This window comes from Phocoena sinus, chromosome 9 (genome assembly GCF_008692025.1).
Source record: "Phocoena sinus isolate mPhoSin1 chromosome 9, mPhoSin1.pri, whole genome shotgun sequence".
Classification (NCBI taxonomy): domain Eukaryota; kingdom Metazoa; phylum Chordata; class Mammalia; order Artiodactyla; family Phocoenidae; genus Phocoena; species Phocoena sinus.
The window spans coordinates 74,638,969-74,663,227 of NC_045771.1; the positions used below are offsets into that span (position 1 = coordinate 74,638,969).

A 24,259-nucleotide genomic window follows, 5' to 3' on the forward strand; every position below is an offset into this window, starting at 1 on the left:
CCATGCCCATATTGAGGTTCTGTAGGTAGTTTATATGTTTATGTCATCCACCAACTTCCAGGGTGAGCTTAGGTTTAACCTTGCAATGTGATCAGTGGACACATTAACTAAAGAGCTTCTATTGAATTCTATCTAGTTCAGTGATTAGAGCATGGAACTGAAACTTAGATTTCTGCTAGTCCATCTCATCTGCTTGCCTCAGAGCATGCTTCCTCTTCAGTAAAATATCCCTCAAGATCCCTCACTTTTTAAATTTGTCTATACTGTCTCCAGTTCCCCATTTTTAAAAAAATTGAGGTGAAATTCACAGTTCACATAACGTAAAAGTAACCATTTCAAAGTGTGTGGCATTTAGTACGTTCAGGAGGTTGTGTAATCACTGCCTGTCTCTAGTTTCAGAACATTTTCCTCACCCCCAAAGAGACTCCATACCCATTAGTTGTCATTCCCCACTCCTCCCCTACTACCTGCCACCAGTCTGGGGCTACTGCTGATTCTTTCCTGTCTTTAAGGGTTTACTTACTGTAGATACTTCATATAAGTGGAATTATACAATGTGTGACCTTTTGTATCTGGCTTCTCTCACCTGGCACGACGATTTTGAGGTTCATGAACGTTGTAACATATATCGCTACTTCATTCCTTTTTATGGCTGAATAATGTTCCGTTGTGTGTGTGTGTGTGTGTGTGTATGTGTGTATATACACACATATACAGTTTGTTTAGCCTTTCACCCATTGAGGAATATTGGGGCTCTTTTCATCTTCTGGCTATTGTGAATAATGCTGCTGTGGACATCGGTGCACACGTATTTGTTTGAGTACCTGTTTTCAGATCTTTTTGGGAAACACCTAGGAGTGGAATTGCCGGGTCATATGGGAATTCCAAGTTTAACTTTTTGAGGAACCACCAAAATGTTTTTCACAGCAGCTGCTCCATTTTATATTCCTCATTTTGTTTTGTGAGGATGAAGTGCAACAATGTGTTTGTAGATGCTCTCTTGACTACAAAGAATTACTATATATGAATTATTAGATTCTGTTTAAGTATAAAACTGTCTTTAGAACTGAAAATCCAGTTAGACATGGAGTGAGAGATGATGTGGATAGATAGATACATAACAAGAGTGAGACGTGAAATAGTCAACAGTAGAACACACTATAAATGTCTGTTTTTAGGAAGATTGGGATATTCTTTGAGTCAGACCTTGAACCTTAAAATTTTATGTCATATAGAGAAACCAGTCATAACACAAGTAATTGATGGGGGATTATGGCCATGGCCTCCAGAATTTGTATTATAGAAGTTTGGCTCCCACTTCACTAAAGCTAGATTCCAGTCATTTCTGTTGTCTGTTTTTAGGTCTTTAACAAATTTTCCTGATACATATGACACCTTATATACATTGTTCAACAGTAAGCTAATTAGGAGAGTGTAAGGATGCAGACATGTTTGATCAGGTCACTTAGTTCTGACTGTTGTCTTAGTTGTTTATGAAAATGGAGGTGTATGTATTCAGTTTCAGTGCTGTGGTCAGGTGGAAGATTTAAAAATCTTTTATGTGTTTCTTAGTTTATATGCTTTCTAATGGACTCTTTATGTTTCCAAGATGAATAAAAGCAAATGTGCTCTTCTGCCTTTTTTCTATAAAAATAAAAGTTTGGCTCACTAAGGTTTCTGCAGGATTGAAAATATTAGGCTTTTCAATATTTCAGAAGTGAGCCACACTCTTAGCTCTGTGTGTGTCTCGATGTCGGTAATTCAGGCTGGTCAGGAGGAAAAATAAGATATACAGGCAGCTCAGGTTGCTCGTGGAGGATAACAACGTCCCAATTTTGTTTTAATTTAAGCAATCTGTGAGAGTTGCTGTTTCTCCTTCATAATCATTAGCAGTCATAACATTTCCCAAAACTTGCCTGTGCTTGGTTTGATGCTAAAAAAGCCCCTAGGCATGGCTGTGTCCTCACACCCTATCTATAGTGTGCTCTGAAGCTAGATTACACTTCTGATCTATAGATTTTATCAAGTCCCTTCCCTGTTAAGAAACCTTCATTGACTGCCTCTAGCCTCAGAATCCGGTCCAGTTTCTGTAGAGCCCACACTCTCACCCCATCCTGCATTGGAAATCTTACCTCACGGGATGTTGAGGGGTCTCACCCTCATCTCTGCCTGTGGAAATCCAGTCATTGTTTTGCGCCTCTGATGCAGTGTTCGTTCCTTGAGTGGATCAGTATCAGTTCAACTTTGGAGGTCATCTGATCTTTTGGTTTTCAATGAAGGTTTATTTTTATCCAGTGGAAGCTTCTTTGGAATCCCCAAATATAAAGCAGGTAACAGCAGGTCTAGTGTCATTGAAGAAGGTTAAGGTTAAGGAGCCTGAACCCACTGATGTGACCTCTTCAAGTCTTCTCTCCCATGGCCCCGAAGGGACTCCCTGTGACATTTAGGTTCCGTGGGGTCAATTGGAAATGCAAAGTGACACTCTGGACAGATGAGGATGCAGAGTTTTGACGAGAAGAAGGATGGAAGAGCAAGATGAAAAACAAGGAGCTTTAGAGCTCAAGTGTTTTAGTTCCTGGCCTGGTCGTGTATTGCCGTCGTGATACCACGTTGCCTCCCAAGCATTTTAATTCCATAACATATAGACCTCCTGATTGAAGTTAATACATTCTGTCATGTAGAATAGTTAATTTTTTGTACCTCTCATTCACTCCGACAGATGATACAACAGTTTAAATCTCAAGAATGTGTTTTATCTTTGTAGCCCTCCTCCACCACTCAGATACGATTTATACTTAGCACAGCGCACTCTTCGTAATTGACAGTTACGAAATCATTCATCAGATATTTATCAGGGTTACAAAATAGTCTTTAGAACCGATTTTTGTGCTTCAGCGACACAAGTAGAGTCCTATCACCATGGGTGGTTTTGTGTGACAAAACAATTTCAGTGTCCTGGGAGAGAAACAATGCTTTCTTAGTCTGGATACAAGGAATGCTTTTCAACAGCAGTTGAGCACAAGGGCTCTTCAAAGAAAGTAAGTTGCTGTTGTCCTAGTTGCATTGTAGTCAGGGACAGCAGAGTTGAGTTGCTACCTGAACAATTGATGGCTGCTTTTGTCCTCCATCAAGTAGGAATTAACCTTCCCTTCCCTCATCTTACTTCAAAAATCCTAGTCATTTAAAATTAACCCAAATGGTCAAACTCTCCATCCAGACCAAGTGATAACACAGCTTTGGGAGCCAGAGGAAAACGAAGGATAAGATTGAGTCACATTTTCATGTCTGCCCACCAGAGTCAGAGCGTCTTTTTTCGCTTGCTAAATTGCTAAACATGGCTCCACTTCTAGTTGTTAGATCGGCAAAGTCATTTTCAGAGCACTTTAATGTTATTCCCTCAATAGTAAGACAATTTGGAAATTTCTGTTTATTTTGAAAAGGTTTTCATTTATGCTGAGGTAGATCTTATACCAGAGGACAGCTTTGGTTTACGCTTGGAAGATGTGACTCCAAAGGTGCCAGTGGGATTCAGCCTGGCTCTAGGCCTTTTAGTCCCTTTAATCTTTTTGGGAATAAACTCTTTCTCTTAGACAAGAATGAAAGGATGTCATGAGTTAGTGGAAAGAGATTAGAAAATTTTAATCCTGTGGAGTACATTTGTTTTAGGTATTGAAGTAACTTCCCATTTGCACCTTTGTTTTTGTAGGAATTACCTGAAAGATGGAAAACTACCAAAAAGATTGCAGCAACTGTCAGACATGAAATCTCACCTCTCCAAAATGCAGAAGTCACTCTTATAAGGAAAAAATGTATTTTGTTTGATGTAAGCTAGCTAACAAGCTTTGTGGTTTTCTGTTTTTTTGGGTTTTTTTTTTAAAGAAGGGTTTTATAAGGCTAATTGAAGCTATTTGAGATTCACTTTCAGTTTTTTTTCTTCCTTGATCAGGAGAAGCAGGCAGAGTTCAGAGAGCGATTCAGACTCTATGCTCCTCTTCGTTTTAATGCAGAAAATCCATATGGAGTACTTGATAAGGTAATTCTGATCTCAATTATCTTGTGTGTTATAATAGCTATTTCAAAAAATAAATTTGGACACTGAGATACTGCTATATTTTGCCTTAGTTTTGCAATTAGTTATGGGTTGAGAATGAACTATTTAAAACCCAGTTACAAACAATTTTCCCCAAGTAAAATATATTGTGATTTAAATGTCTCTCCAGAAATTATATTGTGATTTAAATCATGTCATCATCAAAGTACACATACTAGTGAAACTAACAAATACTATTATTCTTTATTTTATTTTACTTTTTTTTTTAATTGGAGTAAAATTGGTTTACAGTGTTGTGTTAGTTTCTGCTGTTAGTTTTTTATCTAAGTAACAATGAAGTGAATCAGCTATATGTATAACATATATCCCCTCCCTCTTGGACCTCCCTCCCACCCTCCCCCCGTCCCACCTATCTAGGTCATCACAGAGCACTGAGCTGAGCTCCCTGTGCTGTACAGCAGGTTCCCATTAGCTATCTGTTTTACACATGGTAGTGTATTTATGTCAAACCTAATCTCCCAGTTCATCCCACCCTCCCCTTCCCTGCCGTGTCCACATGTCCCTTCTCTACATCTATGTCTCTATTCCTACCCTACAAATAGGTTCATCTGTACCATTTTTCTAGATTCCACATATATGCATTGATATACGATATTTGTTTTTCTCTTGACATATAAACACTTTATACGTCAAGAACTTTATTAAACATATTATTTACATTATTTCTTTCAGTTCTTGCAATATCTCTCTGATACAGCTTCTATTCGCCTTTTTTTAGATAAACAATCATGTATAATTGAGTAACTTGTTGGAGATAACAGTTAGTGACAGAAGCAGTATTAAAATTCTAGCTGTTTACTTTCTTTTTGAGTGAGGAACACTAACCATTATGCTATTTCCCATGTGATACTTTGTTAGTAACTCTTACTCATAGTAAGGAAAGCCCGTAACTTTTTCGTTTCTTTTCTCTGATTTATGTTTACTGCCTCATCCTGTACTTTCTCCTTAGGCCTGATTCCGTGTCCTCTCCCTGACCCCCGACTACACATTGTATCTGCCCCCACGTCCACTCCCCAAGTATGTGTTATGTGGTTTTCTGGAGGTGGCTAGTGTTTCAGGGAGTTTCAAATGAATGCCTGTAACTTATTCTTAATTCTGGATACAAATATTATTGAGTCATTTAATCCTAGATTATAATGAGCTACTTTATTATAATTGACTATAAGAATGACCGTAATCTCCGAAAATGGTGAATAATTCATGAGGATTGAAAAAATGCTTTAAACTTTTATTAGAAAAATAATATCTTTGTTTCTCTAAGAATTCTTAACCTAGCAGCCAAAATGAGGAAGTGACTTTGATGTTTGCATTGGGGGCTGGGAATTTTTCTGAGTTCATCTAGGCTGCCATCCTGATTTGACTTCATGCTGGAGATAGCCTTTCCTCCTTAGACTGCTGTAAAACTTGGAACTGACAGTTTTTACTTCTCTTTCCAAATTTTGGATTGAATTTAGTTTTAACTGCTTTCAGCCATTCAGTAGCATGAGGTCTTCTCTTTCACTTGGCTAAAGAAAAGTGGTTAATATATTCACTGAAAAGGGAGTTGGTTAGAGTATGCGAATAGAGTTGGTTTTTAAAAAAGATTATATCTAAACTGCAGGTGGTCTGAACAGATTGTGGATATGGAGACATTTTTACTTGACTAACCAATGTGCTGTGTGTAAACATTTACTGCAGTTATCATTTATTGACTCCTACCATTTGCATGCTATACTATAACACCATATAGTTACATATTTAAAAGGCAGATATTTATCATACCTACAAAATGTGTTGAGGATGTTTTGAATATAGTAGGACTAGGTTACCTTTATCTTGAAGTCATTTTCTTGTGTGTTTGTTCAGCAAGCATATCTAGTGTTTATCTAACTAGATTCAACCAAAGTCATGTATATGTTTGTTCTGGGCTGGTATGGTAGGTCCTAGCACTCAAGGCACCTCACTCCAAAAGATGGAAACCATTGACCCTCCAGGAACAGGGGAGTGGTGTAGTAAATCTCTCCTTTTATAACTGATACCTTGGTAATTTATGTTATGTGCTATTGTTTCTTCATAGCCAAAGATACAGTGAACAGTTGAATTAAAATAACTGGATCTATATTTCTAGGAATAATTGAATTAGTATAACTAATAGGAAAAATAATTTAAAATAAATAAAAGGGCTGTTGGCTCTGGGGAGCATGGTTGACTAGACATTTTGAAAATCCATCTTGTAAAACAGATGCTGAAACATGTTCACAAATATGTAACTTTAAATCTATTGCTGATCTCCCAAGAAAGCAAGAGGCAGGGAAATAGAGTAGCTGAAACCAGGATGGAAAGCAGCGGGAAACATAAAAGCCTGTGCTGCTGTAGGGGCAAATCAAAGTACCAGAACTCTAGAACTTTGTGATTAACCCTTTCAGGGTAAACTAGGAGATGCTTTTAAGAGGTTACACCCTTAGTGAATGGGTGGGCTGGGAAAAATCTGCGGCCTGCACAGGGAGCCTATGAGATGACCCATCAGACCTTGCTCTGAATAGGGTGAAAAAAATAGAAAAGGATCCTCTGGGAATTGGTAAACATAAGTCTGTTCTCCCAAGGGTTATGGTGTAATTTTATACTACCCCTATGGTTAAGGAATTTCCAGGCCAGGAAACTGATATGGTTACAAGCAGCTCTTCTTAGCACCTAGTAGAAGCAAATCCAAATCTTCTCTGGGTAGAAGAGAATAAGGTGCTCTTATTCTAATCTCCTCAGGGGTCCAACAGATTAAGTTCAGTTAAGTTTGAGTTTACAATAAAACAAACACACCATCATGCATAAGGGCCAACAGAAAGAGCAAACCACAGATACAGATCCATATGAAATGTCAGATATTAGAAGACATTTATTGGGGCTTCCCTGGTGGTCCAGTGGTTAGGACACCATGCTTCCACTGCACAGGGCATGGGGTTTGATCCCTGGTCAGGGAACTAAGATCCTTCATGTGGCACAGCCAAAAAAAAAAAAAAAAAAAAGAAGAAGACATGTATTCAGGAAATAAAATTTAACATTGAAAAAAATGAGCAAGTTCTCAGTTTTGAGACTATCAAAAATGATCAACTGAGTTTGAAAAAGGGTCAGAAACTTATGGAAATGAAAAAAAAGATACAACTCAGCAGGGGTTAAAGAACTAATTGAAAAAAGGATTAGTGAAATGCAAATGACATTGGAAGATCTCACTTAGAAGGCAGCACATAGGTGAAAGGAGATGCAAAATACAAAAGAGATTAAGAGACACAGAGTAAGAAGTTAGAATGATGTCTAACTGTTTTACTCAGACTTCCTGGAAGAGAGAATACACAGAATATTAGACAAGCAATAGAGATGTAGTAGCTGAGATTTTTCTAGAACTGGTCAAAGCATGAATCAATAGATTGAGGAAATTCACTGACCGCCAACCAGGATAAATACAAAGTCAACATCTAGACACATCACAATGAACTACAGAATACCAAAGGCAAAGAGAAGACCTTTAAAGCAACCAGATAGAAAAGAAAGATTACCTGTTAGAAATGATGACTGGGCTAAGAGCATACTTGTCATCAGCAACAATGGAAGCCAAAAGGTAGTGGATGATTTTTTCCCAATTCTCCTGTGTAAAATTATATTTCATTAACAAGAGTACATTTTCAGATAAACAAAAATAGTGCATTAACCACCAATAAATCATCACTGAAATAAGTTCCAGTGTGTATATTATAAGAAAAGAGAGGACAAACAAAGCCAAATTTGATTCTCAATATAATTAGAAAAGGCTAGTTATACTGACAAATCTCTGTTGGAAAATCAACGATCTTAGGAGTAAATAGGGAATGATAGTACAGAAAGAGCAGAAATTCAAAAGATCATAGAATACAATCAATAAGAAATTTAAAATTTAAGCAAAATGGATATATTTCTAGAAAAATATAATTCACTAAAACTATCTCAAGAAGTAACGCAGGGACTTCCCTGGTGGCTCAGTGGTTAAGACTCTGCCTGCCAATGAAGGGGACACGGGTTCGAGCCCTGGTCCGGGAAGATCTCACATGCCACACAGTGACTAACCCCATGCACCACAAGTACGGAGCCTGCACTCTAGAGCCCGCAAGCCACAGCTACTGAGCCTGCACACCTAGAGCTGGTGCTCCACAACAAGAGAAGCCACCACAATGAGAAGCCCGCACACCTCAACGAGAAGTAGCCCCTGCTCACCGCAACTAGAGAAAGCCTGCACACAGCAACGAAGACCCAATGCAGCCAAAAATAAACTAATTAGTTTTAAAAAAAGACCACAGCTGAATAGTCCTATAACTATGAAAAATTAACCAGTAGGAAAATGAAAAGATAAACCATTAATTTAAAACAGAAAGAACAGCAGGCCCTGATAGCATTACAGGTTAATTCCAAGAAGCTTTCAAGAAACAGATATCATTCATATGATTCCAGAGACCGGAAGAAGAATGAACACTCAAAATTACTCTATGAAGCATGTCTTATTTTTGTGAAAGGACAGTATAAGAAAGGAAAAATGATAAGCCATTCTTTTTTTCTTTTTATAAATTTATTTATTTATTTTTGGTTGCACTGGGTCTTCATTGCTGCACGCAGGCTTTGTCTCTAGTTGCTGCGAGCGGGGGCTGCGCTTTTTTGCTGTGCACTGGCTTCTCATTTCAGTGGCTTCTCTTGTTGCGGAGCATGGGCTCCAGGCACGTGGGCTCAGTAGTTGTGGCTCGCGGGCTCTGGAGAGCAGGCTCAGTAGTTGTGGCGCATGGGCTTAGTCGTTCCGCGGCATGTGGGATCTTCCCGCACCAGCGATCGAACCCATGTTCCCTGCATTGGCAGGTGGATTCTCAACCACTGCACCACCAGGGAAGTCCTGATAAGCCACTCTTTTTGGTACACATAGATGCAAACTAACTAAGCAAAAAGTAATCAAATAATCCAATTTATAAATAGTTTGGGTTCATTCCGGGGAAATGTTTAACATTAGGAAATGAATATAATTTGTCATATTAACAGATTAAGAGAAAAGTCTGTGTATTGATAATCTCTAGGGTATGTTTTAAATCTGAAAGTTCTTTTTTTTAAAGAAGTGATTTATTCTTAAGTGGAAGTTTCTAGAACCTTGTCTTTTGCTCCCCAGCAAAGTTGTCCCCAGCTGTATGATGAAAATCAAGAGGAAAATTTGTATTCATAGCAATCTGATACCAGAGCAGATTTTGCTGAAATAATGTATAGGGAGGGTATTGATAACATTACTGTGTTTACTGATAGTGTACTCTAACTTTTCTGAGTAGTTGTGAGTTTGCTCCTGTAAAGCCCCCATGTTACCAATAATTCCACTTCAGATTTCTTTCTATTTTCTTTTAAAAATCGAAGTTGTACAAGTTGATATAACCAGAGCTACACAACGCTGTGGCTCTTCTTCTCTGGCAGGTCGTTGGATATTAAGTGTGTTTGTGTGCGTGTGTATGTGTTTTCTCCTTAGGCACATCAAGAGCTTGAGGCGTTAGAAGAAGAACTGTTGCAGATGCAAGAATCTACTCATCTTTTTGAAGTGGCTCTTCCAGAGTACAAACAAATGAAGCAGTGTCGCAGAGAGATAACATTGCTCAAGGGGCTCTGGGATGTCATTATTTATGTTAAGGTAAGACACTGCTTTTTGAAAGCATGCTTTTTTTCTTTTAGTATTTCTTTTGTATAAGTATGCGATTTTTAGTGTCTCTGTCATTCTATTTCGGTTTTATAATGTCTTAAAATATGTGGGTATTAGACTTTTTCCCCAGAATTAGAGTTCAGATATCTCTGAATTATCAGTGCTTTTTGTTTGCCATTCTGAATGAAACTTGGTATTATGAGTTGACTGCTTCAAATCCTTCCTGAGAGTTATGTAGGATATAGACAAAAATTAATATGTACCACACACATGTGGTCACTTGTGCATACAAACTGATGTGTACACCCATGGTTATACTTCCGTACGTGTGCATATATAAACAGGCCTAACTAAAAATAAAGTTACTTTGTCTGTGTTAATTAAGTTGCAAACTTAAGTGCAAAAATAAGTTCTAGGGGCTTCCCTGGTGGCGCAGTGGTTGAGAGTCCACCTGCTGATGCAGGGGACAGGGGTTCGTGGCCCGGTCCGGGAAGATCCCACATGCCGCGGAGCGGCTGGGCCCGTGAGCCATGGCCTCTGGGCCTGCGCGTCCGGAGCCTGTGCTCTGCAACGGGATCAACAGTGAGAGGCCTGCGTACCGCAAAAAAAAATAATAATAAGTTCTAGGAACTAGGTGTATTGCAATATGTGTTATACATTATTTTCTTTGAAGTTAGTTGAAAGCCAGTAAAGAAATATATTAACAAGGCATAGAATATGGTCAAGAAGCTCATGAGAGTTTTGTCTATAATGGATGAAGGTTTTCTTATGAAAGCTTATCTTGTATGTAGAATTATAAAAATATGGTATTTAATGGTAACATTATTTATCAATTCATTCAGAGTATTCAGGATTAAATGATAATGATGGTATGTGTATGGAATTTGTCATTGCTTCTAGAAATTATCATATCACAATGTTTTCGCCTTAGGTTTGACGTGTTCTGACAACGTTTTTGTTTTTGTGCTGGGGAAGTTTTGACAGGTGCAGTTAATGCTTAAATAATTGACTTTCCCCTGGATGATGGAGTCGCTGTGCATCATCAGTTCAGATATTTTGCCGCGGAGACTTGCTTTCACCAAATGTTGTTGACACTTTTATCTGCTTGTGCGTTTTCAGAGAAGCATTGATAATTGGACTAAAACCCAGTGGAGACAGATTAATGTGGAACAGATGGACGTGGAACTCAGAAGGTTTGCCAAGGCAAGTTCCATAACTGTCTGTGACGACGATTTATCTTCCTCAGCACCACCTTCTTCCATCTTCCCTAACCTAGCGTCTGCTGTGCTGCACCGCATGTCCTTATTTACTTCAAACAGGATGATTTGAGACAGGATTTTGTTTTTCACTCTCAGCCAGTTGCACTTGTAATCAAGCCTACCTTTCTGTGAATGAGTGGATAAAAGCGTATTAGGGCTAACGAATTGATGAGCAGTGGCTATCATCAGGCACTCCCTATGGCTGTCTAGAATGGAGGCTGGGAGGTGAAGCGCAGGGCTGAGGGGTTAGGCTTACGAAAGCTGTCGAATTCTTTCTCTAGCAGCTGTAAGCATACTGTATCTTCAAAGGTACCTTTCGGTTGTGGACTTTGGGGCAGCTAGTTGGGGTAACTTGTGGATGTGTATGGAATACTGTGATCTTTGTTCTTATTGCTGCCCACTCCAACATCGCAAGGGGGGTCAATGTAACAGAACTGAGCTTTTTTGAATTTCGTGCTTTGATAGCTAGTCCCCACGGCCCTGTGCCCTCTGAAGAGAGTAAAGCCTCTTTGGATAAAGCCAAATGCGTAGCCACGAAAGGCAGTTCAGAAGTAGCAAGGCCTTTTGCTTTCTTCTTGCCCCAGAACATCCTCACCCCGACTCAGTCCTGTGCTCCACTCCAGCCAACTCTTCCCATTTTTTTCTTCTCTTTTTATCCTGGTCCCAAGAACCCTAACTAGAATAGCCCATCATTCTTTTGCATGCCCTGGGGTCACTGTGCCTCTTTTCTGTACTCACTCCCTGTCCGTCTCCTTGCCCAGTGGACTGTCTCACTTCAGAGTGACAGTTTGACCCCCACTCTCAGCTGAAGATGTTTTTGCCTTTTTCTTTTCTTTCTTTTTTTTTTTTTTTTAAAAAGAAGTAGCACTGTCCTTTTGTGCTGTGCTGGGATTGTTGTTTTATTAGGGGTTTTCTCATTCACAATTGTTAATGTTGTTCCGTGAGCCAAGAAGACAGGCAAGTCAAAGGCCCTATTTGACACGTCTTAAAATCATGACAATTTAGTTCCAAGGAACAAACACTCAAAGGTAATCAGCATTTCAGGGCTACCATTTAACCAAGCCAGGTCTTCCGAGGAAGGTGTTAGTAATCCAGGTAACAATCTCAGTTTCCTGCTTATTTATGTTTCTAGAGGAAGCACTCTTCATTGCACATGTCCCGTAAACTCTATTAATTCTCTACATTTAATGACCCTTGGGTTTCTTCATGGGACATCAAGTTAGAGCCTGTGAATAAGAAACCAATGTATCCAAGTGGCTTGTACACAGTGGACTCGTAATATATGAGTGAGTGGATCCTTTTCTGTTTCTCTAGTTTTAGTCTTTAACCTGGGGACTTAAATGTTTTTACTTTCTTCCTATCCAGGGAAATGTAAATTTATTCTTTCAAAGGAGGAAAATGATAAAACATATTATTATTTTGGGGGACCTAGTTTTTTGTCACTTTTCTCTAGGAAATTTGGTCTCTCGATAAGGAAGTCCACGTGTGGGACGCTTACTCAGGCCTGGAAGGCACAGTGAAGGACACGATGACCTCCCTGAGGGCCATTGCGGAGTTACAGAGCCCTGCCCTCAGAGACAGGCATTGGCACCAGCTGATGAAGGCCACTGGGGTCAGTTTCCTGAGTCTCACTAATTGAATATTTTTGTGACTGAAGTGTGATTCCTTGGTTTACATCATTCAACTGGGCTGAAGTGGGATTTGGGAAAAGGTTTCTGGTCAGATGCAAGAAGGTCCAGCTCTTTCAGATGTGACCAAGGACTAGACCTGCAGATATTCTAGTTTTAGCCCCTGCTATGGACTAAATGTGTTTCCCCCTCCAATGCCCCCAATTCATACGTTGAAGGCTGAATTCCTAATATGGTGGTGTTTGGAGATGGGACCTTTGGGAGATAGTTTGGTCATGAGGGTAGAATTCTCATGTATGGGGTCAGTGCCCTTGTAAGGGGATGAAGACCCCAGAGCTTTCTACTGTCTACCATGTGAAGATAAAACAAGAAGACAGACATCTGTTAACCAAGAACAGAGCCTTCACCGACAACCCAACCAGGCTGGCACCCTGATCTTGGACTTGCAGCCTCTAGAACTGTGAGAAATAAATGTTTGTTGTTTAAGCCTCCCAGTCCATGGTGTTCTGTTAGAGCAGACAGAAGTGACTAAGATACCCCCTGCCCCCGCCAAACTTTTATCTCTTACTGGCCTATATGACCTGAAATAAGACACTTAACTATTCTGTTTTGAGTTTTTTATTTATAAAGTGAGAGTGATGCTATCTACTCTCATAATCAGAGGGATCTTGTAAGGATCAAGTAAAATAATGTGAAGGCATTTTACAGAGCATGACATGGCTGCAAAGAATCTTATATTTTGTGGAGAGGATCAGAGAGTATTAGAAGTGAATTTAGGGGGAGAGAGAATTCAGAAATAGTGATTTTTTTCACCCCACAATTCATTTAATAATGGCATCCTTCTTTGATGGTCTTTTGATGGTTTTTTTTCTAATTTGTTTTTAGAGATCCATTTTTTTGATTTTTTTTTCTGATGTAGACCATTTTTAAAGTCTTTATTGAATTTGTTAAAGTATTGCTTCTGTTTTATGTTTTGATTTTTTGGCTGCAAGGCATTTGGGATCTTAGCTCCCCGACAAGGCATCGAACCTGCACCCCTGCATTGGAAGGTGAAGTCTTAACCACTGGACCACCAGAGAAGTCCCAAATGGTTTTTTATTTTATTGCAAAATATAGAATTATTTCTCATGTGTCTGTACCATTTGAGGTTATATTTTCTTGCCTTTCTACATCTATTTAGGAGCAAATATACCAAGCTTACACTTTATTTTTCGGGGAAGGTGACCTTCATGAGTTTAAAATGCATAAAATGCAGCCTGATGTGTGTGTTTTCTGCTAGGCACACATCATGAAGAAGGGCTTTCATGATTTGAAGACAAAGTTTGCAGGGTGGGGAAACTGAGGAAAGGGGCAGCCTGGTGAAGTGGGGGTGGCCTAAGCTTTATTGGTCCAACTCTAACACCTAGTATCTCTTAGATCTTGGGCCAGTTACTTGCTCTTTGTACCTCAGTTGCCCCTTCTATGAAATACAAGTAATGCTATAATGCTGCCATTAAGACTTGGTGAGATGAGATTATATGTAGACCCTAGCACATAGCAAATCCTCAATAAATGGTCCCTGAAGTTTTTATTATAATACTTTCCATAGAGTCTTTTAGGCATTGCATATTTAGGCTTTATAGTTGATTAATTTATTCTTTCAGAAAATCTTTATTGAGTCTCCCAACATGGAAGGTATACTGTGTGTCCCACTCCCCGCCCCCTTCTCACATTAGCCCCAGTGAGCTTTCTTCTCACCACAGTGTCTTGCCTGTGTCATGCCCTTCTGCGAGCTAGGAAAAGGTAGTTTTCTGGCAATTTAGAAAAAGGCATCTTCCTCCAGGCTGATCTGGGGCATCAGAGCAGTGACTAGATCCAACCTCCAGTTGTCACCTGGGCAGAGGGTCCATATTCACTGCACAAACTATGCAGCTAATCAGGGGGGCCTTGTTATGCATCCCTGCTCATTCCTTCTCTAAGACAGACCTGACTCCCATCAGCTCTGGAGTGAGGTCAAAAGTGATGCAGAGATAGGGTGACCAACTCATCTGGTTTGCTCAGGACTTCCCAGGTTTTAGCCCAGGAAACCGCCCAGTCCTGGGCAAACAGGGAGGTTTAGTCATCCTGTTCAGAGCCGTGCATGGTGATGAGCAACATTACTGATTGAGGAGAGCCAGAGAGGACTGCACCTTCCGAGAAGCAGGGACTGGATATTCTTAGCAGGGGCAGGAAAGGAAATGGCTTCCTTGCGACTGTGTGGTGGGGTCAGCTGTTCATTTGTGAGGGACATGGGTGAGTCTGGGCACTTAGGAAGAGCTGAGAGCTTCTTAACAAATATGGAGGGGGGGAAAGTGGGGAGTCAATAAGATGATGAGGAAACGTGAGTGACTTTTTCACATGGTAAATATCAATAATGACAGTATAAGAATAATTATTTTTTGCCAAGGAACTAAGATTAAGTCAATGATGAAACTAGGTTAAAGCACGGAAGCAACTGGGAATTATGTTCAGTGAATAGAGTACCTAAGGAAGAGAAGACAAATGAGCTATTACCTGATTCCTGGGATTTCAACCAAATTATAATAAATGAACAATGTGATTCTCTTTAAAAATGGGTTTTGTGGGCAAAGGAGGTAAGAAATGAGCTGACAAGGGAAGGTTATGAAACTAAACAAAGTACTGTAGTATGAACGTGGCCTAAACCTCAGCCCTCACTTCGATGGGTGATGCCTCTGTAACTGTGAGTAAAAAAGCAACGTCTTTGGTTGTCTGCACATTTCAGAACTCGAAATGTACTCAGCAGGTGACTTGAGTATATTTAGCTGTGTTTCATTCCTCTGGCCATTAGGTAGAAGGAACCATTAATATATGTGGAATATAAATTCTGCCTTTTTTTTTGTTCCTAATCAGGTCAAGTTTTCTATAAACGAAGCCACAACTTTGGCAGATTTGTTAGCCTTGCAGTTACACCAAATGGAAGAGGATGTCCGAAGCATCGTGGACAAAGCAGTGAAAGAGCTGGGGACTGAGAAGGTGTTGTCCTTGGGCTGTTTCTTTTCACCCTGAGCTAATTCTGTGCACTGGCACGTAAGCAGACTCAGGGAGAAGTCCTCCTGCCATAGTTGTGTGGAGACATGTTTCCCTGGGCAGGAAACAGCTTCCTTCTAGGCCACAGTAAATTTGTAAAACGAGAGAGTTGACCCAGTTGATGATGACGATTATAGCAGAAAACATTTATATATCGTTAACTTGGTAGCAAACACTGCTCTCAGTGCTTTATATTAATTCATTTAATTCTCTGAGGATTATCTCTATTGTACAGATGAGGAAACTGAGGTATAGAGAAGTAATTAACTTACCCAGATTCAACAAGGGACCTGGGATTCAGATTCTGGCACTCAGAGCACTACCCAAAAAGTAAATAATATCCATCAGACCTTTTTTTTTTTTAACATCTTTATTGGAGTATAATTGCTTTACAATGGTGCGTTACTTTCTGCTTTATAACAAAGTGAATCAGTTATACATACACATATGTTCCCATATCTCTTCCCTCTTGCGTCTCCCTCGCTCCCACTCTCCCTATCCCACCCATCTAGGTGGTCACAAAGCACCAAGCTGATGTCCCTGTGCTATGCGGCTGCTTCCCACTAGCTATCTGTTTTACGTTTGGTAGTGTATATATGTCCATGACACTCTCTCACTTTGTCACTGCTTACCCTTCGCCCTCCCCATATCCTCAAGTCCATTCTCTAGTAGGTCTGTGTCTTTATTCCTGTCTTACCCCTAGGTTCTTCATGACATTTTTTTCTCTTACATTCCATATATATGTGTTAGCATACGGTATTTGTCTTTCTCCTTCTGACTTACTTCACTCTGTATGACAGACTCTAGGTCCATCCACCTCACTACAAATAACTCAATTTCGTTTCTTTTTATGGCTGAGTAGTATTCCATTGTATATATGTGCCGCATCTTCTTTATCCATCCATCTGTTGATGGACACGTAGGTTGTTTCCATCTCCTGGCTATTGTAAATAGAGCTGCAATGAACATTGTGATACATGACTCTTTCTGAATTATGGTTTTCTCAGGGTATATGCACAGCAGTAGGATTGCTGGGTCATATGGTAGTTCTATTTTTAGTTTTTTAAGGAACCTCCATACTGTTCTCCATAGTGGCTGTATAAGTTTACATTCCCACCAACGGTGCAGGAGGGTTCCCTTTTTTCCACACCCTCTCCAGCATTTATTGTTTGTAGATTTTTGATGATGGCCATTCTGACTGGTGTGAGGTTATACCTCATTGTGGTTTTGATTTGCACTTCTCTAATGATTAATGATGTTGAGCATCCTTTCATTTGTTTGTTGGCAGTCTGTGTATCTTCTTTGGAGAAATGTCTGTTTAGGTCTTCCACCCATTTTTGGATTAGGTTTTTGCTGTTTTGATATTGAGCTAGATGAGCTGCTTGTATATTTAGGAGATTAATCCTCTGTCAGTTGCTTCATTTGTAAATATTTTCTTCCATTCTGAGGGCTGTCTTTTCATCTTGTTTATAGTTTCCTTTGCTATGCAAAAGCTTTTAGTTTCATTAGGTCCCATTGGTTTATTTTTATTTCCATTTCTCTAGGAAGTGGGTCCAGAAGGATCTTGCTGTGATGTATGTCATAGAGTGTTCTGCCTATGTTTTCCACTAAGAGTTTGATAGTGTCTAGCCTTACATTTAGGTCTTTAATCCATTTTGAGCTTATTTTTGTATATGGTGTTAGGGAGTGTTCTAATCTCATACCTTTACATGTACCTGTCCAGTTTTCCCAGCACCACTTATTGAAGAGGCTGTCCTTTCTCCACTGTACATTCCTGCCTCCTTTATCAAAGATAAGGTGACCATATGTGCGTGGGTTTATCTCTGGGCTTTCTATCCTGTTTCATTGATCTATATCTCTGTTTTTGTGCCAGTACCATACTCTCTTGATTACTGTAGCTTTGTAGTATAGTCTGAAGTCAGGGAGCCTGATTCCTCCAGCTCCATTTTTCATTCTCAAGATTGCTTTGGCTATTCGGGCTCTTTAGTGTTTCCATACGAATTCTGAAATTTTTTGTTCTAGTTTTGTAAAAAGTGCCAGTGGTAGTTTGATAGGGATCGCATTGAATCTGTAGATTGCTTTGGGTAGTAGAGTCATTTTCACAGTGTTGATTCTTCCAATCCAAGAACATCGTATATCTCTCCATCTATTTGTATCATCTTTAATTTCTTTCATCAGTGTCTTATAATTTTCTGCATACAGGTCTTTTGTCTCCTTAGGTAGGTTTATTCCTAGATTATTTATTCTTTTTGTTGCAGTGGTAAATGGGAGTGTTTTCTTGATTTCACTTTCAGCTTTTTCATCATTAGTGTATAGGAATGCCAGAGATTTCTGTGCATTAATTTTGTATCCTGCTACTTTACCAAATTCATTGATTAGCTCTAGTAGTTTTCTGGTAGCATCTTTAGGATTCTCTATGTATAGTATCACGTCATCTACAAACAGTGACAGCTTTACATCTTCTTTTCCGATTTGGATTCCTTTTATTTCCTTTTCTTCTCTGATTGCTCTGGCTAAAACTTCCAAAACTATGTTGAATAAGAGTGGTGAGAGTGGGCAACCTTGTCTTGTTCCTGCTCTTAGTGGAAATGGTTTCACTTTTTCACCATTGAGGACGATGTTGGCTGTGGGTTTGTCATATATGGCCTTTATTATGTTGAGGAAAGTTCCCTCTATGCCTACTTTCTGCAGGGTTTTTATCATAAATGGGTGTTGAATTTTGTCAGAAGCTTTCTCTGCATCTATTGAGATGACCATATGGTTTGTCTCCTTCAATTTGTTAATATGGTGTATCATGTTGATTGATTTGCATATATTGAAGAATCCTTGCTTTCCTGGAATAAACCCCACTTGATCATGGTGTATGATCCTTTTAATGTGCTGTTGGATTCTGTTTGCTAGTATTTTGTTGAGCATTTTTGCATCTGTGTTCATCAGTGATATTGGCCTATAGTTTTCTTTCTTTGTGACATCCTTGTCTGGTTTTGGTATCAGGGTGATGGTGGCCTCATAGAATGAGTTTGGGAGTGTTCCTCCCTCTGCTATATTTTGGAAGAGTTTGAGAAGGATAGGTGTTAGTTCTTCTCTAAATGTTTGATAGAATTCGCCTGTGAAGCCATCTGGTCCTGGGCTTTTGTTTGTTGGAAGATTTTTAATCACAGTTTCAATTTCAGTGCTTGTGATTGGTGTGTTCATATTTTCTGTTTCTTCCTGATTCAGTCTTGGCAGGTTGTGCATTTCTAAGAATTTGTCCATTTCTTCCAGGTTGTCCATTTTATTGGCATAGGGTTGCTTGTAGTAGTCTCTCATGATCCTTTGTATTTCTGCAGTGTCAGTTGTTACTTCTCCTTTATCATTTCTAATTCTATTGATTTGAGTCTTCTCCCTTTTTTCTTGTTGAGTCTGGCTAAAGGTTTATCAATTTTGTTTATCTTCTCAAAGAACCAGCTTTTAGTTTTATTGATCTTTGCTATCATTTCCTTCATTTCTTTTTCATTTATTTCTGATCTGATCTTTATGATTTCTTTCCTTCTGCTAACTTTGGGGTTTTCTGTTCTTTTTTCTCTAATTGCTTTAAGTGCAAGGTTAGGATGTTTATTTGAGTTGTTTCCTGTTTCTTAAGGTAGGATTGTATTGCTATAAACTTCCCTCTTAGAACTGCTTTTGCTGCATCCCATGGGTTTTGGGTTGTTGTGTCTCCATTGTCATTTGTTTCTAGGTATTTTTTGATTTCCTCTTTGATTTCTTCAGTGATCACTTCGTTATTACATAGTGTATTGTTTAGCCTCCGTGTGTTTATATTTTTTACAGATCTTTTCCTGTAATTGACATCTAGTCTCATAGCGTTGTGGTCAGAAAAGATACTTGATATGATTTCAATTTTCTTAAATTTACTGAGGCTTGATTTGTGACCCAAGATATGATCTGTCCTGGAGAATGTTCCATGAGCACTTGAGAAAAATATGTATTCTGTTGTTTTTGGCTGGAATGTGCTATAAATATCAATTAAGTCCATCTTGTTTAATGTATCATTTAAAGCTTGTGTTTCCTTATTTATTTTCATTTTGGATGATCTGTCCATTGGTGAAAGTGTGGTGTTAAAGTCCCCACTATGAATGTGTTACTGTCGATTTCCCCTTTTATGGCTGTTAGTATTGCCTTATGCATTGAGGTGCTCCTATGTTGGGTGCCTAAATATTTACCATTCTTCTCTCTCCTTCTTGGATCGATCCCTTGATCATTATGTAGTGTCCTTCTTTGTCTCTTCTGATAGTCTTTATTTTAAAGTCTATTTTGTTCGATATGAGAAATGCTACCCCAGCTTTCTTTTGGTTTCCATTTGCATGGAGTATGTTTTTCTATCCCCTTACTTTCAGTCTGTATGTGTCTCTAGGTCTGAAGTGCGTCTCTTGTAGACAGCATAAATGTGGGTCTTGTTTTTGTATCAATTCAGCCAGTCTGTGTCTTTTGGTGGGAGCATTTAGTCCATTTACATTTAAGGTAATTATCGATATGTATGTTCCTATTCCCATTTTCTTAATTGTTTGGCGTTTGTTATTGTAGGTCTTTTCCTTCTATTGTGTTTCTTGCCTAGAGAAGTTCCTTTAGCATTTGTTGTAAAGCTGGTTTGGTGGTGCTGAAGTCTCTCAGCTTTTGCTTGTCTGTAAAGGTTTTAATTTCTCCATCAAATCTGAATGAGATCCTTGTTGGGTAGAGTAATCTTGGTTCTAGGTTTTTCTCCTTCATCACTTTAAATATGTCCTGCCAGTCCCTTCTGGCTTGCAGAGTTTCTGCCGAAAGATCAGCTGTTAACGTTATGGGGATTTCCTTGTGTGTTATTTTTCCCTTGCTGCTTTTAATATGTTTTCCTTGTATTTAATTTTTGACAGTTTGATTAATATGTGTCTTGGCGTGTTTCTCCTTGGATTTATCCTGTATAGGACTCTCTGTGCTTCCTGGACTTGATTAACAATTTCCTTTCCCATATCAGGGAAGTTTTCAACTATAATCTCTTCAAATGTTTTCTCAGTCCCTTTCTTCTCAGTCCCTTTCTTTTTCTCTTCGTCTTCTGGAACCCCTATAATTTGAACGTTGGTGCGTTTAATGTTGTCCCAGAGGTCTCTGAGACTGTCCTCAGTTCTTTTCATTCTTTTTCCTTTATTCTGCTCTGCAGTAGTTATTTCCACTATTTTATCTTCCAGGTCACTTATCCGTTCTTCTGCCTCAGTTATTCTATTGATCCCATCTAGAGTATTTTTAATTTCATTTATTGTGTTGTTCATCGTTGCTTGTTTCATCTTTAGTTCTTCTAGGTCCTTTTAAAATGTTTCTTGTATTTTGTCTATTCTATTTCCAAGATTTTGTATCGTCTTTACTATCACTATTCTGAATTCTTTTTCAGGTAGACTGCCTATTTCCTCTCCATTTGTTAGGTCTGGTGGGTTTTTATCTTGCTCCTTCATCTGCTGTGTGTTTTTCTGTCTTCTCATTTTGCTTATCATTTGCTTCTCATTTTGCTTATGGGGGTCTCCTTTTCACAGGCTGCAGGTTCGTAGTTCCCGTTGCTTTTGGTGTCTGTCCCCAGTGGCTAAGGTTGGTTCAGTGGGTTGTGTAGACTTCCTGGTGGAGGGGACTAGTGCCTGTGTTGTGGTGGATGAGGCTGGATCTTTTCTTTCTGGTGGGCAGGTCCACGTCTGGTGGTGTGTTTTGGGGTGTCTGTGGACTTACTATGATTTTAGGCAGCCTCTCTGCTAATGGGTGGGGTTGTGTTCCTGTCTTGCTAGTTGTTTGGCATAGGGTATCCAGCACTGTAGCTTGCTGGTCGTTGAGTGAAGCTGGGTGTTGGTGTTGAGATGGAGATCTCTGAGAGATTTTCGCATTTGATATTATGTGGAGCTGGGAGGTCTCTTGTGGACCAGTGTCCTGAAGTTGGCTCTCCCACCTCAGAGGCACAGCAGTGACTTCTGGCTGGAGCACCAAGAGCCTGTCATCCACACAGCTCAGAATAAAAGGGAGAAAAAGCAGAAAGAAGGAGGATAAAGTAAAATAAAGTTATTAAAATAAAAAATAATTATTAAGAAAAAACAATTTTTTAAGTAAAAAAAAAAAAAACGGACAGATAGAACCCTAGGACAGATGGTGATAGCAAAGCTATACAGACAAAATCTGACACAGAAGCCTACACATACACACTCACAAAAAGAGGAAAAGGGGAAAAAGTAAAAAATCTTGCTCTCAAAGTCCACCTCCTCAATTTGGGATGATTCGTTGTCTATTCTGGTATTCCACAGGTGCAGGGTACATCAAGTTGATTGTGGAGATTTAATCCGCTGCTCCTGAGGCTGCTGGAAGAGATTTCCCTTTCTCTTCTTTGTTCTCACAGCTCCTGGGGTTCAGCTTTGGATTTGGCCACGCCTCTGCGTGTAGGTCGCCGAAGGGCGTCTGTTCTTCGCTCAGACAGGACGGGGTTAAAGGAGCAGCTGACTCGGGGCTCTGGTTCACTCAGGCCGGGGTGGGGGGAGGGAGGGGCACGGAGTGCGGGGCGAGGCTGGGGCGGCAGAGGCCGGCAGTACGTTGCACCAGCCTGAGGCGCGCCGTGTGTTCTCCCGGGGGAGTTATCCCTGGATCCCGGGACCCTGGCAGGGGCGGGCTGCACAGACTCCCCGGAAGGGAGGTGTGGATAGTGACCTGTGCTCGCACACAGGCTTTTTGGTGGCGGCAGCAGCAGCCTTAGCGTCTCCTGCGCCTCTGTGGGGTCCGCGCTGTTAGCCGCAGCTCATGCCTGTCTCTGGAGCTCCTTTAAGCAGCGCTCTTAATCCCCTCTCCTAGCGCACCAGGAAACAAAGAGGGAAGAAAAAGCCTCTTGCCTCTGACTGAAGCTGGAGCCTCAGCTCCCAGCCCCGCCCACCCTGGCAGGTGAGCAGACAAGCCTCTTGGGCTGGTGAGTGCCGGTAGGCACCGATCCTCTGTGCGGGAATCTCTCCGCTTTGCCCTCCGCCCCCCTGTTGCTGCGCTCTCCTCTGCGGCTCCGAAGCTTCCCCCCTCCGCCACCTGCAGTCTCCGCCCGCAAAGGGGCTTCCTAGTGTGTGGACACATTTTGTCCTTCACAGCTCCCTCCCACTGGTGCAGGTCCCGTCCCTATTCTTTTGTCTCTGTTTATTCTTTTTTCTTTTGCCCTACCGAGGTACGTGGGGGAGTTTCTTGCCTTTTAGGAGGTCTGAGGTCTTCTGCCAGCGTTCAGTAGGTGTTCTGTAGGAGTTGTTCCATGTGTAGATGTATTTCTGGTGTATCTGTGGGGAGGAAGGTGATCTCTGCGTCTTACTCTTCCGCCATCTTCCCCCTCTCTCGGATTCTGAGTCTTGAGTGTCTATCAGACTTTTAAGATAACCTTTTAAATCCCCTCCTGCTCTGGAATTGTGTTTCAGTGAAGGATATAAAGCTCAGATCCAGTAAAAAAAATTTGATATTGGTGTGACGCTTGTTCCTTTTGTGTGGTGGAATTCATTCTCTAAACCTCATCACCGTGAATTATTTGGAGGAAAAAAATTGAGGCCAGTGATATTTGATGTCCCTCTGTTGTTTTTTTTTTTAAATTGTAAAAACAATTTTTAAAATTCCAGATGATAGCCTAAGTATCGGTCCTAAATTAAACTTTTGTGCACATAACTAAATACTGTTTACATCTAGGTTGTTACTGAAATCAGCCAGACCTGGGCAACCATGGAGTTCTCTTACGAAGTTCACTCTCGGACAGGCATTCTATTACTGAAGTTTGATGAACAATTGTTTGAAACTCTAGAGCACAACCAAGTAAGATGGATATTTTTATTACAGATTTTTTCATTTTAAATTACGATTTTAGATTTTTCCCAAGTTCCAATACTCAATATTTCTTTCGTCATTCATTGGGCATCTGCTTGTACCAGGCTCCAGGCATAGTACCATTTGGGCTCAAAAAGTATGAACACTTGTTCTCAAGGAACTTGCACTTGAGTAGGGAGACAGAGACAAAGTTCCAAAGGGTCTTGTAAGGTGGTGGTACTTGTGCTGAACCTTGAAGGATGGGCTGGTATTCAACAAAAAATGGTGATCAGAAAGGGGTGTTATAGCAAAGGGGAGAATGTTAGTGGCATCTTGGAATGCCAGAAAGTACCTGCCATTCAGAGGTAATTTAAAGAGTTTGGTTTCCTTAGAATATAGATTTTCTTGATAGGAGTAATAAAAAATAAGGCTGGAGGACAGTCCAGAGCGCAGCCTATGTGGTCTTGAATTCTAAGCTTATGAGTTAGCATCTCTTTGGACATGAGACCTAAGAAAGATGAAAGAGACAAGCTATTCAGAGGAAATAATAACAGTAGTGTTATTACTATTAGACATGGGGCACTTAGGAAAGAACCTGCTCTGAAGAGATGATGTTCTATTATTTTTGGTTTATTTGAAGTGAGGGACATTGATGTAAAGGTGGAAAGTCTGACCCAGAGCTCCGTGCAGAGGTTCAGTCTAGAACTGTAGTCTGGGAGGTCATTTTTTGTGT

General features: G+C 40.1%; 1 protein-coding gene across 1 annotated transcript in view; it reads left to right on the forward strand.

Moving 5' to 3' along the window:
• DNAH11 (dynein axonemal heavy chain 11) overlaps positions 1 to 24,259 on the forward strand; it is a 316,314-nt gene that overhangs the window by 63,354 nt on the left and 228,701 nt on the right. The window contains 7 exon segments of the mRNA XM_032643357.1: positions 3,707 to 3,823; positions 3,947 to 4,033; positions 9,606 to 9,764; positions 10,893 to 10,976; positions 12,486 to 12,644; positions 15,550 to 15,672; positions 23,413 to 23,535. Coding sequence (XP_032499248.1) covers positions 3,707 to 3,823; positions 3,947 to 4,033; positions 9,606 to 9,764; positions 10,893 to 10,976; positions 12,486 to 12,644; positions 15,550 to 15,672; positions 23,413 to 23,535 — 852 coding nt within the window.